Here is a 15,722-nt window from a genome sequence, read left to right as displayed (position 1 = left end):
TCACTCACTACGCTAAGACGTTCCATGTCTATAAAATACTTAATATAACGTAGGTACATAAATAATCTAAAATAGAATCAATAGTTTTGGAATAGAAACCGTTCAACTCTTGTATATAATTGTAAATTAAAATTTTGTAGGGTTATTTGGATTTGTTACTTAATTATTAAACAACCGTATAAATTTTAACTAAGTTAGAACACAGGTGGAACGGATCCTGATTCTGCTAATTGTAAAAAGAAAAAATAGTATTTTTTTTTATTTATTTATTGTTAGGGAGACAAACGAGCAGACGGTCCACCCGATGGAAAGCGGAAATTATGTACGATAGGATTGCTTTCTGATCGCTCGCTGCGTTAAAAGTACTGTCTCCGTAAATACTACTATTTACAATCAATAAAAGTAATTCGTAATACTAATTTTAGTTCCTAAATTGTTTTGTAGAAGCAGCAGTAAAAATGTTCGCTTTTAAAGTATTCCAAAACTGTCTAAAATAAAGACTGACAGCAAATATCATGCAATTTTCGACTATCATAAACTATTTACAAGTCAGGGTGCACTCACATGGTGCAATTGTCATGGCATGTTAGATTGTATAGCACGAAACTTAGATCAAACTAGAGTTTGAAATGTATATGAATGAATATACATATTTGAAATCAAATATGTATGTAAAAGTAAGAACCTATTCATGATATAAAATATATGCACAACATATAAGGGCAGAAATTTCGTGAATCAAAAATTCAACAACAAAAATTTTGAGACTCCTATATTAATTTTACAGCACGACAATGAAAATCAAAACTTTTTGTTGTTTTCGACCTATGATTCTTTAATGAAATGTTCCTTGAGTTTAATAGGTACCTACACAAAGGAAAAAGGACCCTGATGATTTCATTTTGGTGATATACTATAACGTATCATCGCACAATAATAAATAATATTCATTAAACAAAGCATTGTTTTTTTAGGATTACCTGGCCAGAAAGGAATAAAAGGTGATGATGGACTTCTGGGACAAAAAGGATACCCTGGTTTTATGGGTTTACCTGGAGCACGAGGTCGGAAAGGTTTTGCTGGAACACCGGGAAGACCGGGTTTCCATGGACCTAAGGGAATAAAAGGATTACCGGGCGGAACAGGAAAACAAGGACAACCAGGAATAAAAGGCAGAATTACATTACGACCACTTCCAATAATTCAACAAGACAAAGGAGAACCAGGAGAGAGAGGTATAGTTGAGTGACTTCATAATTTCCTGAGCTGGCTACGCTGGCTACGCTGACTACGCTAACATTGTTTTGTCCCTACTGAGTAATTTTTTTGTTATCGGGATAAAAAATTCTACCTTTCAAGTTAAAGGAAATAATACACATTTACAAAATTTCATTTCAATCGGTTTAACAGTTTACTTTTATTAAAGACTAGCGACCCGTCCCAGCATCGCACGGGTGGACATTTTTACATTTTAAAAAGTTGCCATTAAGGCTGCACACGCGACGGAAGTTTAAAAATGGAGTAACTTCTCCCGTTTTCCTAACATTTCCCTTCACTGCTCTGCTCCTATTGTTCGTAGCGTGATGAAAAGTATACTATAACCTGCCCAGGAGTATAAAGAATAATTGTAACAGGTTTCGCTAAAATCCGTCGAGTAGTTTTTGTTTCTATAACGAACATACAGACAGACAGACAGACAAAAATTTTACTGATTGCATTTTTGGCATCATTATCGATCACTAATCACCACCTGATAGTTATTTTGGAAATATATTTCATGTACAGAATTAACCTCTCTACTGATTTATTATAAGTATAGATGTACAGATTTCACAATCTTACATACAGAATTTTTTTGTAAATATGATATTGGTAGGTAAAAATTAACTGTACATGTGACAATGTAAATATTATAAAGGAACACATATATACACTTCAATTACAATAAAACTGGTCTAGCTGTAAAGCTGTAAATAGGTTTTTGTTGACTTCAGATAAAAAGTCCTTTCATATGATATCCCACTTAGACTTTTAAGCCCCTTTTGCAAAAGAGTTTAAATTCCCTAACAAAGAATATATAAATATTGTTTCAATAACTTCCAATGCAATATATGTGGACTAATATTTTTAACAATTCTAATTTTGAAACCAAGAATTGATGGATGGACGAATAGTCAAACCTAAGGACGAAGAGAAAAACTTTTATGCCATTTTACGGAATACTAAATTCATTCTTTGGCATTATTTGCTAGTTTCTGGCCTTGCTCTTCTCAAAAAACTGAATTATAATTATATCGTATTAATATTATATATGCGAAAGCTTGTAAATATGGTTGGATGGATGGATGTTTGTTACTCTTTTACGCTAAAACAACTAAACGTATTTGAATGAAATTTAATACGGATACATTATCTTAACTTAGTACATAGGATACTTTATACGAATATTGAGATTTACGTGAACAAAGCCACGGGCTTCAGCTAGTTATCCATAAATATAATGTACATATATATACATTTGCGTTGCAGGTTTCACTGGACCTCCAGGTCTACATGGTAATGCAGGATTCCAAGGTGATCGGGGAGACGCTGGACTAAAGGGCCGCAAAGGTTTAAGTGGTGATTACGGCCTTCCTGGTTTATCAGGTCGTGATGGAACAAAAGGCCGAAGCGGGTGGCCTGGAAGACCTGGTGCTCCCGCTAGAATCCCCATTCAATTTCTTCGTGGTCAAAAAGGAGAGCCTGGACGAAAGTAATTTAATCTAGTAATATTTATTATTTTTAATGATATTTAAAACCTTCTTGTAATAATCTTATTAGAATGCCTGTAAAAATTTTCATATATACCCCGTAAAAGATCAGTTTGACTAAATGAATAGATATCTTTATCTATAGCTGCCTACATTACAGACATAACAACAAACTTAAACAAACATGCACAAAAAGAAAAGGGTATAAGAAAAGTAACACAAACTGCTTTGAGTGTGAGTCACAGTAACATAAAATAGCCACAACTCAGTTTATTGCTTTGCCCTCAAAAGAGCATGACACTGATTTTCTGTTGTGGCCAAAAGCCGCGAGTACCAGGCGATGGTGTCAATATAAGGCATAACGTACTAAAAAAATATTGCACAAGCACACTTTTCTTTAGTGTTTGAATGTAATGTAAATAATAAACAGCATTGATATTAATAATCAATGTCACAAATTCGTTTCCTAAAATCGTAAAATAATTAATATTTTGTAGAGGAGTTTTAAACATGAACTTCGTGTTATAATAGCATTTCTGAAAGATATCCCCTATGTTATAACACATCCTAAGTAATAATACTACAGTATGGACACTGCCTCCCACTGCGATCTGACCTCTCAAATATGCAGTTCCCAAACTCTATTTTCCCGCGTTAATCGTAACTACAGACACGCACTACAAAAACAAGTAATGTCTGTGCATTACACGTTGTTTCTGTAATTGTGACAAGCAAGTGTTGTGGCATTTTAATATGAAGTGTCCAGAGCATGGTTATAAGATCCAATTAGTATCATAATCTAAGGTTCAATCATAAATGAATTATTAAATAAGTGCCAATATACTGAGCAAATAATGTAATTAAATGTAATATGCTTGATCTATGTTAATTGCAATTATAAAAAGTGTTATAGGATATTAAGATAAGGTGCTCAAATATTAAAAATAACTTTTTATTAAGAAAGATTTTTTTATTAAATTAAATATATAATGCAAAAAAGTGTGTACTTAAAAATATTGAAAAATAATCACATAGGAAGTTAAAATCGGGAGTTAACGTATGTAAAGTTCTGATATCTAACCACTTCGTAAATATTTTTTGTAGAGGCGAAATGGGCGATGTCGGCGATCCTGGTATACAAGGAGAAACGGGCGAATCAGTAGATGTAGAATTGAATGTTAAAGGAGAAAGAGGTTTCATCGGGCCCAGGGGACCAATAGGTAATCTAAATTACTTAAACCAATTTTAACCCCTTGTCTCAACATAAATATATTTCGTCTTTGGTACACACATGCGCGTCTCATGCGATAATTTTTCCACTATTAACTATTAAATCCCATTCTCAAACAAACCGACAAAAAGATGATATTGTTTTAAACTATTGCTCTGAGTTCAATATCAGTTTAACCTTGATGACCTTTCAAGGGTTGCGGATTTTTACTTATGAGTTTATTTGTTTGTATTGAAGTATGCGTTTTCTATGTATATATGTATGCACTTATATTACTCGCCAAAAAAGTCTAAAAATTTGCATGTATAAAATTAACACAATCCTTATCAATTACAAAAAAGGATCATGAACGTTGGTTTTGTATTGCAATCACGTAACGTAGGCAATAAACATTTACGAATTAACAATATTTTAAAATAGCGACCCACTCTGTTTATGTAACTTTCAAATTGTTCAGCATGTTTTAGTAAGGCTGATATTTTGGCGTGTGTGAAAGTAATGTTCTAATATTCTCTAAGATTTTATAATAAGCGGCCTATTTAGCACTTTATTATGCGCGCGTTTGTATAGTTTCTCCCATATCCCTTACCTTCTCGACCAACGACAGCGACAACGCAATAATTTTACTGACTTATTTCTGTTTTTATTTTGCATTATCTTAATTATTTGATTTTATTTCTTTATTTTACGCTTTTCACGCACCGTACATGATGCACGGCATATTATAGAAACTTTGTCGACTCAATTACATTTTTTGTGATAAATTATTAAAAGTATATATTTACCAAAATATATATCTATAGCACTCAAGATAAAATACCTTTCTAACAGTGAAAGAATTTCAAAATTGGATCGGTAGTACCGGAGATTACCCCGAACACCAAACTAACCAACTTTACCTCTTTATAATATTATATTATATAATATAATTAATAATTATATTGTATTAGTATAGATGTGTAATTCTGCAATTAGGAATTCTAAATTATAAATACTAATAGCACTCTATTACAAGAAAACTTAGATATAAATCTGTTTCAGGATTACCTGGTAGAAAAGGAGAAAAAGGTGTTCGAGGTTTCGACGGGTTTCCGGGTGCCCCAGGAGACAGAGGGCTCCCTGGTAGGTCTAGACAAGGTGAAATAGGATTTAAGGGAATGTACGGAGAAAAAGGTGACATTGGCCCATATGGCATACCTGGTAGCCCAGGAAAACAAGGCCCACCTGGGTATCCGGGAACTAAAGGACACAAAGGATCTCGTGGAGATGCAGGTCGTTCAGTCATACCCGGTGAAACAGGTATTGATGGAATTTCTGGTTCACCTGGTGATCAAGGAGAACCCGGTTATCAAGGAATCTCAGGACGTGATGGTGTTCATGGTCCCAAAGGAGAATTGGGAATACCCGGGGACATCGGCCTACCAGGACCCAGTGGACCTCCCGTAAGCACAATTTTGATATATTCGTTACTAACTATGCTCACGACTTAGTCTATATGACCAAAAAAAGGCTATGTCCTTCTCCATAATTGTACAAGATAAATACTGCATATGTGTGTAGATAGGTGCATGCCAAATTTATAGAAAATTACTAAACACTTTGTAAAACAGATAAAGTCAAGTACTTTCCAAATGATTTTTAAAAAGTCGAACTTAGTGTTTCTATTTATCTAAGAAATAAAAAGTTACATCACAAAATGAATACAAATTTGAGATCATATTAAAAGTGATATTGTAATTTGTGTAGTTAAAGGAAGACTAGAAGTTTGTTTTTGGAGTAAACAAAAGTGATACGATTTGAATAAGAAATTCTGAATTGCAATATCAATAATACAATAAACACATTTGTATGTAAGGTAATTTTATTTTATACTAGGCTCAGTTGCGCACGGGTAAATAGAATTTTCAAAAATAATAGATAGTCTTTGTTATTGGCTGATAATGTAGTTTTTGTACGTGAAAGAATTTTTAAAGTTAGTTAAATGGTTATTTTTTTATATTATCCATCACAAACAATGAAGCAAAATAAATCTGAGGCTAATATTTAATATACAAATAAAAATATATACTACAAAATTTCAAAACCATTAAACTGGTGACTACTGGTATTTACCAGTTTAATGGTTTTGATATTTTGAACTTTGGTATGAAATTTGGTATATAAGTTGACCGCAGAGATGAAGAAGAACATAGTTTTAATCCGGTAAATAATACAATAAGTACCTATATCCCGGTCGCATAATCAATGCTTAGTCTTTTTGTAAATACTTACATAAAAGTACCTACACCAATTTAGATATATTTTTGTATTAAACGGGACTCGAACCCGCGACCATCGAACGGTAATGTGGTGTCTTAAGCCGCTAGACCAACAAGTCGTCAAAAAACTAATGTTTATAAAATTAACACAACTCTGTTTTACTAGGGTCGCAAAGGATTTCCTGGTATTGAAAGACAAGGTCCTCCGGGACTTCCAGGTCTTAAAGGCGTTCCAGGAAGCAATGGGCCATTTGGAGATCCAGGGCCTGAAGGAAATTATGGTTACAAAGGTGATGAGGGGCCTAAAGGAATGAAAGGGGAACCTGGACGTTTCGGACCAAGAGGACGAACAGGAGTCCAAGGCGTTGATGGCTGGCCAGGATTTCCAGGTTATCTTGGCAGACCGGGAATTAATGGAGAAACAGGTGATATTGGAGATACGGGGCTTCGTGGTGATGATGGTTATCCTGGTTTACCTGGTATACCGGGACGTCGTGGATTCAAAGGACAACATGGAGATATTGGAGTATCAGGAAAACCTGGTGTAGATGGCTGGCCTGGCATTAATGGATCTATAGGTGAAATAGGTGAACCTGGCCGTAAAGGCCCTCGGGGTGAAGATTCTCTTAAAGGATCGAAAGGCGAGATCGGTGAGCCAGGACAAGAAGGTCCTCCAGGATATGCAGGGTTACCTGGTAGGCCTGGAACAAAGGGATCTATTGGAGATTCTGGTATTGCACAAACAGGCCCTCCAGGGAGAAAAGGTGATAAAGGTAATGACGGATATCCAGGAAGAAGAGGATTAAGGGGATCAAAGGGAGATAGTGGAGATTTTGGTTACCCAGGTGAAAAAGGTGATATTGGAGAAAAAGGATTTGAAGGCTCTATAGGATTACCTGGAAGGAGAGGATTTAATGGGTTTAAAGGTAAAAAAGGATTCGGGGGACTTCCTGGAGTTGATGGTAAAAAAGGTGATCAAGGTTTGGACGGGGAGCCGGGATACATGGGTATGCCTGGGTTACCCGGAGACAGGGGGCCTATAGGCTATAAAGGCGAAACAGGAGACACTGGTCCAAAAGGAGTCAGAGGCGATATAGGATATACACCGTCATTCATAGCAACTAAAGGTGATATGGGCGACATTGGATATTACGGCGAATCAGGATTACAGGGTGATAATGGTGAACCAGGATATCCTGGATTAAGAGGTATAAAAGGAGAACAAGGCGATATTGGTTTTAAAGGATTGGCTGGTGATAGAGGACCGCAAGGAAGAAAAGGCCCTATTGGTGACAGGGGACCCCCAGGAATTCCAGGGTTAGGAAAATTAATATGTGATGTGTGCGAAGCTGGTAAACCTGGAATTCCCGGTCTTCCCGGATGGCCAGGACCAATGGGGCAAAAGGGTGCTCCTGGCGAATTTGGTGTGGATGGGCCTAAGGGTGAGCGAGGACACCCCGGATTAACTTTTTCGGGTCGTAAAGGATTGAAAGGTGAATCAGGAAATCCTGGTAGGAAAGGTTTTCCTGGACGTGTCGGTATGCCAGGCCTTCAAGGAAGTCCAGGATATAAAGGTTATCGAGGTGACGAAGGTGAACCAGGATTTGTTATTAGTCCTAAAGGTAAACAAGGTGAAATAGGTGAATATGGTGCAAAAGGTGTTGCCGGTGACAAAGGTGATATGGGTGACTTTGGTTTATATGGTTCTAGAGGACAACCTGGACTGACTGGCCTTAAAGGCTTACAAGGTGATGAAGGTGAACGAGGAATTTCGGGTATACCTGGCTTAAAAGGGATAAAAGGAGACCAAGGAGAAATTGTATTGTTCGTTCCCCCTGGACCACCGGGCGATGTAGGCCCAATTGGGCTTCCAGGTTTTCCAGGCCTTCCAGGAATTCCAGGTAAACCCGGACGAAACGGTACATTTGGATTAAAAGGGAACAGAGGAGAACCAGGTGTCCCTGGCCCTGCAGGAATACCAGGTCTTGAAGGACGTGAAGGCAGAAAAGGTGTTGCGGGCTTAAAAGGCTATCAAGGCCAACGTGGTGATAGAGGCCCCCCTGGAATACCCGCCATAAGACCAATTCCAAAGTCTAGAGGTTTCTTTTTTACAGTTCATTCACAAACAGAAATGATTCCACGATGCCCAGAAGGCACTTCACCTCTTTGGGACGGTTTTTCACTTATACATATTGTAGCTAATGGCAAAGCACATGGACAAGATTTAGGTAACGTACTACAATTATATTATCCTTTAATTTAATTCTTTTGTTCTTAACTTCTACTAATGTTAATTATTTCTTTATGCCACTTAACACATACATAATGTGATATAACGCAGCGTCCTGCTGCGGTTGTACTCGGCGACCGCACGGGAACGTAAACATACAAGGCGAGTCTCCTTGTATAATATCGTAATAACGGAGCGTACAATCACTAATGGTAATAATAATAATATCAGCGGATTTGTTTAGTAATATATAAAGTGCCTAATATTTTAATCTAAATTAGGTACTTTATAACTGTGTTCTAAATTACATTCCAATTCGTTAAAATAGGTTGAATGAGAAATATTCAGTGTTTCATATCTAAGTAAAAATGAATCGAGAACGACTTAATAAAAAGTTATTGTCAATTTTCTTCCGCAAATTTTTTCGAAATCGTTCGAGAACGAAATTATAGAATACCTTATTATTATTTAAACTTGGGCAGTTTGTTATTCTTACACATTCCAAAAGCGCTCATCAAGCTCTATCCAAGTAGGTATCTATGTAGATCAGACGAATACTATCTCATAATTTTTGAAATCCGAGACATGTTACATAAATGTTTCCTTAAAGGATAGACATTAATTTATGTTCAAATTCTGTGTCATTGTGGTAATGATAAAGATGATTTACTCGCAAATGAAGGAATTTCATCTAGAGATGTTTTTACTTTTAATCATTTTTGCCACGATCTAGCCGCTATTTCTTCATAACTCTTGAGCAAAAGAAGAAATTCTTACCTAATATTTGATACTTTCAAAACCAATGTTTTCGAAATTACATTTTATATTTCAATATATTGTCTCATATGTGTATTGACCATGTATGTACTCCTGTTTATTTAACAAAAATTCATCTATCATTGATATCAAAATCCATGTCGCTACTTTTTAATAACCTGTCTCGTTTTCTATTTGTATGTGGCATAATGGGCAACATTTACCCCTTGCCAAATATAAAAAAATATATATATTTAATATTAGTAAAATGTATTTCTGTCTCTATTACTACCTACTAAATATAAATTGTCTATAAAATACTTAGACAAATATAAAATAAACTTACAGGTGCGCCTGGCAGTTGTCTACGGAAATTCTCAACAATGCCTTATATGTTTTGTAATAGAGTTCAATTTATGGATAAATGTGAATTTGCTCAAAGAGAAGATTACAGCTTTTGGTTATCGACTAATGAACCTATGCCAATGGCTATGACTCCTATACAAGCAAGAGATGTCGGGATGTACATATCTCGGTAAGACAAATTGATATTTTATATTATTTAATACATCTGAAAAAGAGTTTTTTTTATTTTGTTTGTTAGCTTATGTATTGACCTTTTAACGTCTTAACGACTATACTAATCATAATAAAACTTGATATACACGTATTAATATAATCGAGAAAAACATAAGCTTCTTATTATTATTTATCTCGATCGATCGAGATATCCTGATCACATGGGTGGATTATAAGTATAATTTCAAATATTTATGATCAACTTTTGCTTGTTACTGCTAATATACAACTCTATATCTGTGTTGCGTAAATCATCCCACGAGAATTCTGTTTTGAGATACTTAACATAGTACCTAGGTATAATTGTGTACTATTTCATCTGTGTGCCTTTCATTTAAATTCGTTCTACCATCATGTAGATACTTAAATTTAAGTAATGAATATCATCATAAACTTCACATTTTATTAAATATCTATTCTGACTTTTATAATAGATACATATGCAAACGATTTAAGTGCCCAAAAGAAAGCGAGAATCATGCGTTTTAAAAGCTTTCCTTCATAAGAATCAGTTGATCTAATTTCATACATACGCCGCTAAGTATTTTTAATTTTTTGTAAGTTACATATGTCAATATTCCATAAATGACTATATTTCAGATGCCAAGTTTGCGAAACGCCAACACGAGCTATTGCCATTCATAGTCAAAGTACCGTGATACCTAGCTGTCCTAACGGTTGGGAACAATTATGGATAGGATACAGTTTCCTTATGGTAAGATACATTACAAAATAGGTATAAAAAAGTAGAATCAATAATTCAGAGGGAACTAAGCGAGCAAAAACAACTGGTAAAATTGAAGCTCGAGATCGACGTCATACTCATAAGTTCCGTCAAATCTGAGATTTTGATAACAGAATACGAAATGGCATAACATTGCATGTCAAGCAAATTAATGCTTGGCGAAATGTGATATCAAATATTAAGTGCACAACAACTGCAACGGTCAATCTAAAATATACCCTTTACTATATCATTACTAATGAGTCATTAGGCATTATTATCTTATATAAAGTTAAACATAAAAATTAATTTAAAAGAATTCAATAGTAGAAGTACGACATGTTAATTAAATTAGAAAAAAACATTTCGAGTTCCAGTAGTGATGGTGTCTGTTGTTTTTGATCTATCAATCTAGACATTTATTATTTGATTTTTATATGGAAAAGGAAGATAAATCCTTAATATTAAATTTGATAATCATTAGGAAATTATGTTAACAATAATATTTTTTACAGCATATGGCAGGATCAGAAGCAGCAGGACAAAACTTGGCATCACCTGGGTCATGCTTACGTGATTTCCGTACGAGACCTTTCATCGAATGCAATGGACTCGGTCGCTGTAACTACTTCGCTACTGCCATTTCATTTTGGCTCTCTACAATCGATGATAACAATATGTTTACAAAACCCGATCAACAAACATTGAAAACTAATCATGTTTCTAAAATCAGTAGGCGAGTATATTTTTATTCTACAAACAAACGGGGATTTCAATAATAATTAGCAAATTTGTGTAGAACAAACATGACAATAAATCATATAGAATCAGAAAAGAATTATCAAAATCAGTTCAAAATAGGAAGTTAATTAAATAGCCTTGTGGTCCCGCCATAAAATGGGCCATTTCATCCTTTCCCGTGAGTATCGTGAGAGGCAACTAAGGAAATTTAATGGTTGACGGATGGGCAGCAATGTCCACTCTTAAAACATCACCAATGCCTAACTACGATTGCCATCCTGCCTGCTAACTACTAATAAAACCCCCAATGAGACTTATAGTCAGCAGTGGACAATTAACGGCTGATATGATGATGACAAAAACATATTTAAAAGTATTTTCGAGAGAAATACCGGTCACGATAAGGAACATTCCGCTTTTTTCCGCATTGTTTTACATTTCTTTTTAATTGTTAAAATGATAAAAAATAAAAATTTGATACATTTACCTCATAAATTCAGCCTTTAAGAATTCAAATAACATTTAAAAACTATTATTCCTAAGATTTTCCTTTAAAAATTTAATATTTTCATAAGAAAATATTAAATAGTCGGGAATAGGACGCCTGTCCTTTAGTAGTCTTAAAAATTTTACAACGTTTTCCTTTTCATATTTGGTAAAATAACTACAAAAATACTACTATTAAAATATAATATAATTTTTAATATATGCTTCCGCCCCGAAAATTAATAGATTTTACTAGAATTTACGAGGGATAAAGCAAAAACCGAGGGTGCATTTTTTTCTAACTCATTCAGTTGTTTAATCACGTTTCCAGTAAATTAAATTATTTATATTTTTATTTATGATGCAGATGTGCAGTTTGCATGAGAAAGCCACCGAACGTGTCGGCAGGTGAACATTCGCCTTCAGTAGAAGCAGTACCAAGCACGTATACAAAATACAGGCGCCCAAGTCCTGTATTCAGACGTCCTCAGAGTCGACCGTATCGGCGGTTACGATATCCAGGTCGAAACAGAAACACTCGAAAACTCCAAGTGTAAAGAAAATCGACGTTGTTTGTGATACATAGATAATAGATATTTTCATTTCCTACATTTTTTTTTCATATTAAGATGTCATCCCCACATACTTTTTATTTTTATACCTCAATGTTGTTATAAAACATTTTCAAATATATGTAGACCTCTTGAACACAGGTATTACGTTGCAAGTACTTATTGAATTTAAGTACTATAAGTATGATAACACTGCCAGTTTATTTATAGTGTTACTTAATAAATGAATTTAAATACTTTCAATAAATTTAGAAATAAGTAGGTACCTAAATCAAATAAGGCATGAATATGTTAGGGATTTTATTTATATTGATTGAAAAACATCTTTTTCTTCGTGTGAGGTGTAGGAAGACACCTAATATTGTATCTAGGTAGACATGTAAAATTCACAAATAAAGATTATTATTGGTGATAACATAACCATTTATGAACCTATCTACCTACTAGAACATTGCCACTATAAATTCTATATAATTAATATATATGTAATACTCACCAATAAATATCTCCTATAATATCAGAGTACCTACCTAGCTTTGAGTTGTACAAAGATTTCTGATAGCGTTCACGTTTCCTCGATAAGTTTGTAAAGATCTTTGAATTTTCTAAACTATCCTCTAGAAGCGTAGCATTTTTAAGCGTAGATAATTTCAATAATGTAATATAATGTGAAACTTTGTACAACTAAAACGTTTGGTTTGAACATTACTGAATATATAATAAACTCAATTGAAATATTATTACAATTTATTTTATTTACAAATGTTTATGTAGGTAGGTGGTATCTAGTCGTACGTTAGTAGGCTCACTACTCTAGATCCAAATTTTTATCCAACAAGATGATTACTATAATGATAACAACAATATTTAATATTTGTAAATATATTGCTAATAAAAATTACTTTTAATTCTGACATCGTTTATTTGTATTACAGCAGTCTACTTAGACTACACTATGGCACTTAATCAAATATATTTTATAATTTCTGCTATTAGTAAATATTTTAAAAACAAGAGAAGAAAATGTGTTTAAGGTACTCCTTATGCATTGCTATTTCTATTTGACTAAATTGTGTTTTTTTGTTAAGATGATAATGGAATGCTAACCTCGCTTGCGCGGCGGGAAAGGGATTGTTAGTAATGGAGACTGAAAATCCCATTGCTAGCAATATACCCAACCAGGTCGACCTCCTCACAGTTCTCCCTGGAAACTATCATGGTTAATTCCTGATGAATTCATCATGATGGGCTAACTGACCTGTTTTCATTCTCATCTATCACCCTTCACTGGTGATCCGCCAGCGTATTCCGTTAGCGCAGGCGGGGTTACCATACCATTTTCACCCATCAAAAAAAAACCTCGATTGCGCTATCGATTGGAAACACTGGCAGTGTACCATTGAGGAATGATACGTGAGGATGAAGCAGGCCAGTTGGTCCATCGTGACGAATTTAACAATAAATAAATCACGATATTTTCCAAGAGAAACCGCATAGAAATCGACCTGATAGGATTGACCTGATCGCTTGCAATGACGTTACTAATCTCTAATACTAACAATCCTTTCTCCACCCGAACTAAGATGTTATGCCTCCGTATTCTACTTTAAATCAAATCTGCAAACATAGCTACTTAGCGACAGAAACACGAGTAGGCCAATGGTACATGACGACCCGGAGAAAGATAATAAAGTCTAACAGCCCCATTACCAGCATTATATGTTACCTTTGCGAGACCATTATGGTTAATTCTTACTGAATTCGTTACTATAGGCAAACTGACCTGTTTTTATCCTCCTTTATCATCTAAGTAGTACTTCCAGCTCCCAATTATTAGTTTTTTTTTTTGTGTATTCTGTATTTAGTCATGACTCATTAGGCAGTCACGGCTGCGCTACTGGTTTACGCTCGCTCCCACCGTGGTTTTTTTTTAATGGGTGAAAATGGAATGGTAACCCCACCCGCGCTATCGGTATACACCGACGAGACACCAGTGGACGATCATAGGTGAGAATTAATGCAGGTCAGTTGGCCCACCATGATGAATTCGACAAGAATTAAACATGATGGTTTCCAGGGGGAACCGCGTGGAGGTCGACCTGAGAGGATACATTGCTAGCAATGGGACTATTAGACCCCATAACTAACAATCCCTTTCCCTTCACCGTGGGGGTTAGGATTTCAAGTAGAAATGGGGAGTGGATGTGGGAAATATGTTTTGTGTTTATTAGTTTAGGTGTCGGTGTGTAATTGGTTTTGTATTATTATGTTTTTAAGAGTGGGCTTTGAGAGTAAGATATGTGTTTTTTCATTGGTGTGGTTATGAGTATCTGTAGTTGGTTGGTTTTATAATATGATGTTTAAATATGTGTTTTATGTATGTTTATTGTTTGTAGTTTTAGGGATCAGTCTACTTGTCCGGATAAGTTTATGTGAAGATGAGTTTAGGAGGTTCATTGTTTTAGGAAATAATGTATTTTGTTGTGATTAGTTGTTGTTTTATTCTTTGTATGTGTGGCATGGTGTAATGTGATTAATATGAGTGTGTAAATATTGTTTTTGTTATTTATTATTGTTTTTTGATGCTTAAATGTTGTTGTGGATGAATGAGTGGCATTGTGTTGATGTGGAAACAATTACAATTTGGTATTCACATTTGCTATAAAAATTAGTAACAAACATGCGACTTTTAGTTTTACGAAGGCACAATTTTACAATTTTTCACCCTATCATTATATGTACAAAGAAGGGTGGTAAATTGGTTTTATATTAATATATATATATATATATATATATATATATATATATATATATATATATATATATATATATATATATATATATATATAGATTTTGTTAGTTTATCGGCCTCTTCATTACCCTTTAAAGTTTATAATTTTAAATCTGAATGTTTTAAAATTATAAACTATATACAAAAGATAATTTTATATATACATATATCTTTTTATTCTAGAATACAATATTGTATTGTACAATGGTTGGTTGATGCATTGGGTTGATGTCTTAATGTTCCTTGACCAGTCAGTTGGACTAGTCCAGGACCAATTGAGTGAAAATGAGGCGCATGAGCGGACCAGTCCACATGTCAGTCCGGTTGGATGTTGAGGGAGGGAGGATGTATGTTATAGGTGGACTAGTCCATGGACCAGCCTATCTCACACGCCTTATGATGGGATTTAATCGAGGCAAAGCTCTGTGATTGTTATGGGTTGATTGGTCATTATTCCTATTATATGTACCTATATCTTATCATCGTTGTTATTCAGATGAAATATACCTACCTCACTCCAAACTTCATTTTTTTATAATGGACGATAATGGAATAGTAACCCCGCCTGCGCTAAGGGTATACGCTGGCGGCCAAACTACACAAG

The 15,722-nt window shown here is 34.6% G+C and overlaps 1 protein-coding gene across 1 annotated transcript in view; it reads left to right on the top strand.

Moving 5' to 3' along the window:
- Positions 1 to 13,241, top strand: part of LOC113517042 (collagen alpha-5(IV) chain) — a 45,292-nt gene extending 32,051 nt beyond the window's left edge. Inside the window, exons 7-15 of the mRNA XM_026901559.3 lie at positions 975 to 1,235; positions 2,530 to 2,752; positions 3,855 to 3,970; positions 5,023 to 5,423; positions 6,406 to 8,467; positions 9,574 to 9,760; positions 10,405 to 10,519; positions 11,044 to 11,264; positions 12,123 to 13,241. Coding sequence (XP_026757360.1) covers positions 975 to 1,235; positions 2,530 to 2,752; positions 3,855 to 3,970; positions 5,023 to 5,423; positions 6,406 to 8,467; positions 9,574 to 9,760; positions 10,405 to 10,519; positions 11,044 to 11,264; positions 12,123 to 12,312 — 3,776 coding nt within the window. The 3' untranslated portion in view covers positions 12,313 to 13,241. The remainder of the gene's footprint in view (positions 1 to 974; positions 1,236 to 2,529; positions 2,753 to 3,854; positions 3,971 to 5,022; positions 5,424 to 6,405; positions 8,468 to 9,573; positions 9,761 to 10,404; positions 10,520 to 11,043; positions 11,265 to 12,122) is intronic.
- Positions 13,242 to 15,722: the final 2,481 nt, after the last annotated feature.

Source organism: Galleria mellonella, unplaced genomic scaffold, assembly GCF_026898425.1.
Source record: "Galleria mellonella isolate WM207_F2 unplaced genomic scaffold, CSIRO_AGI_GalMel_v1 utg588, whole genome shotgun sequence".
Lineage (NCBI taxonomy): Eukaryota > Metazoa > Arthropoda > Insecta > Lepidoptera > Pyralidae > Galleria > Galleria mellonella.
The sequence above is the reverse complement of the archived record's forward strand: the minus strand, read 5'-3'. Positions and strand labels throughout refer to the sequence as shown.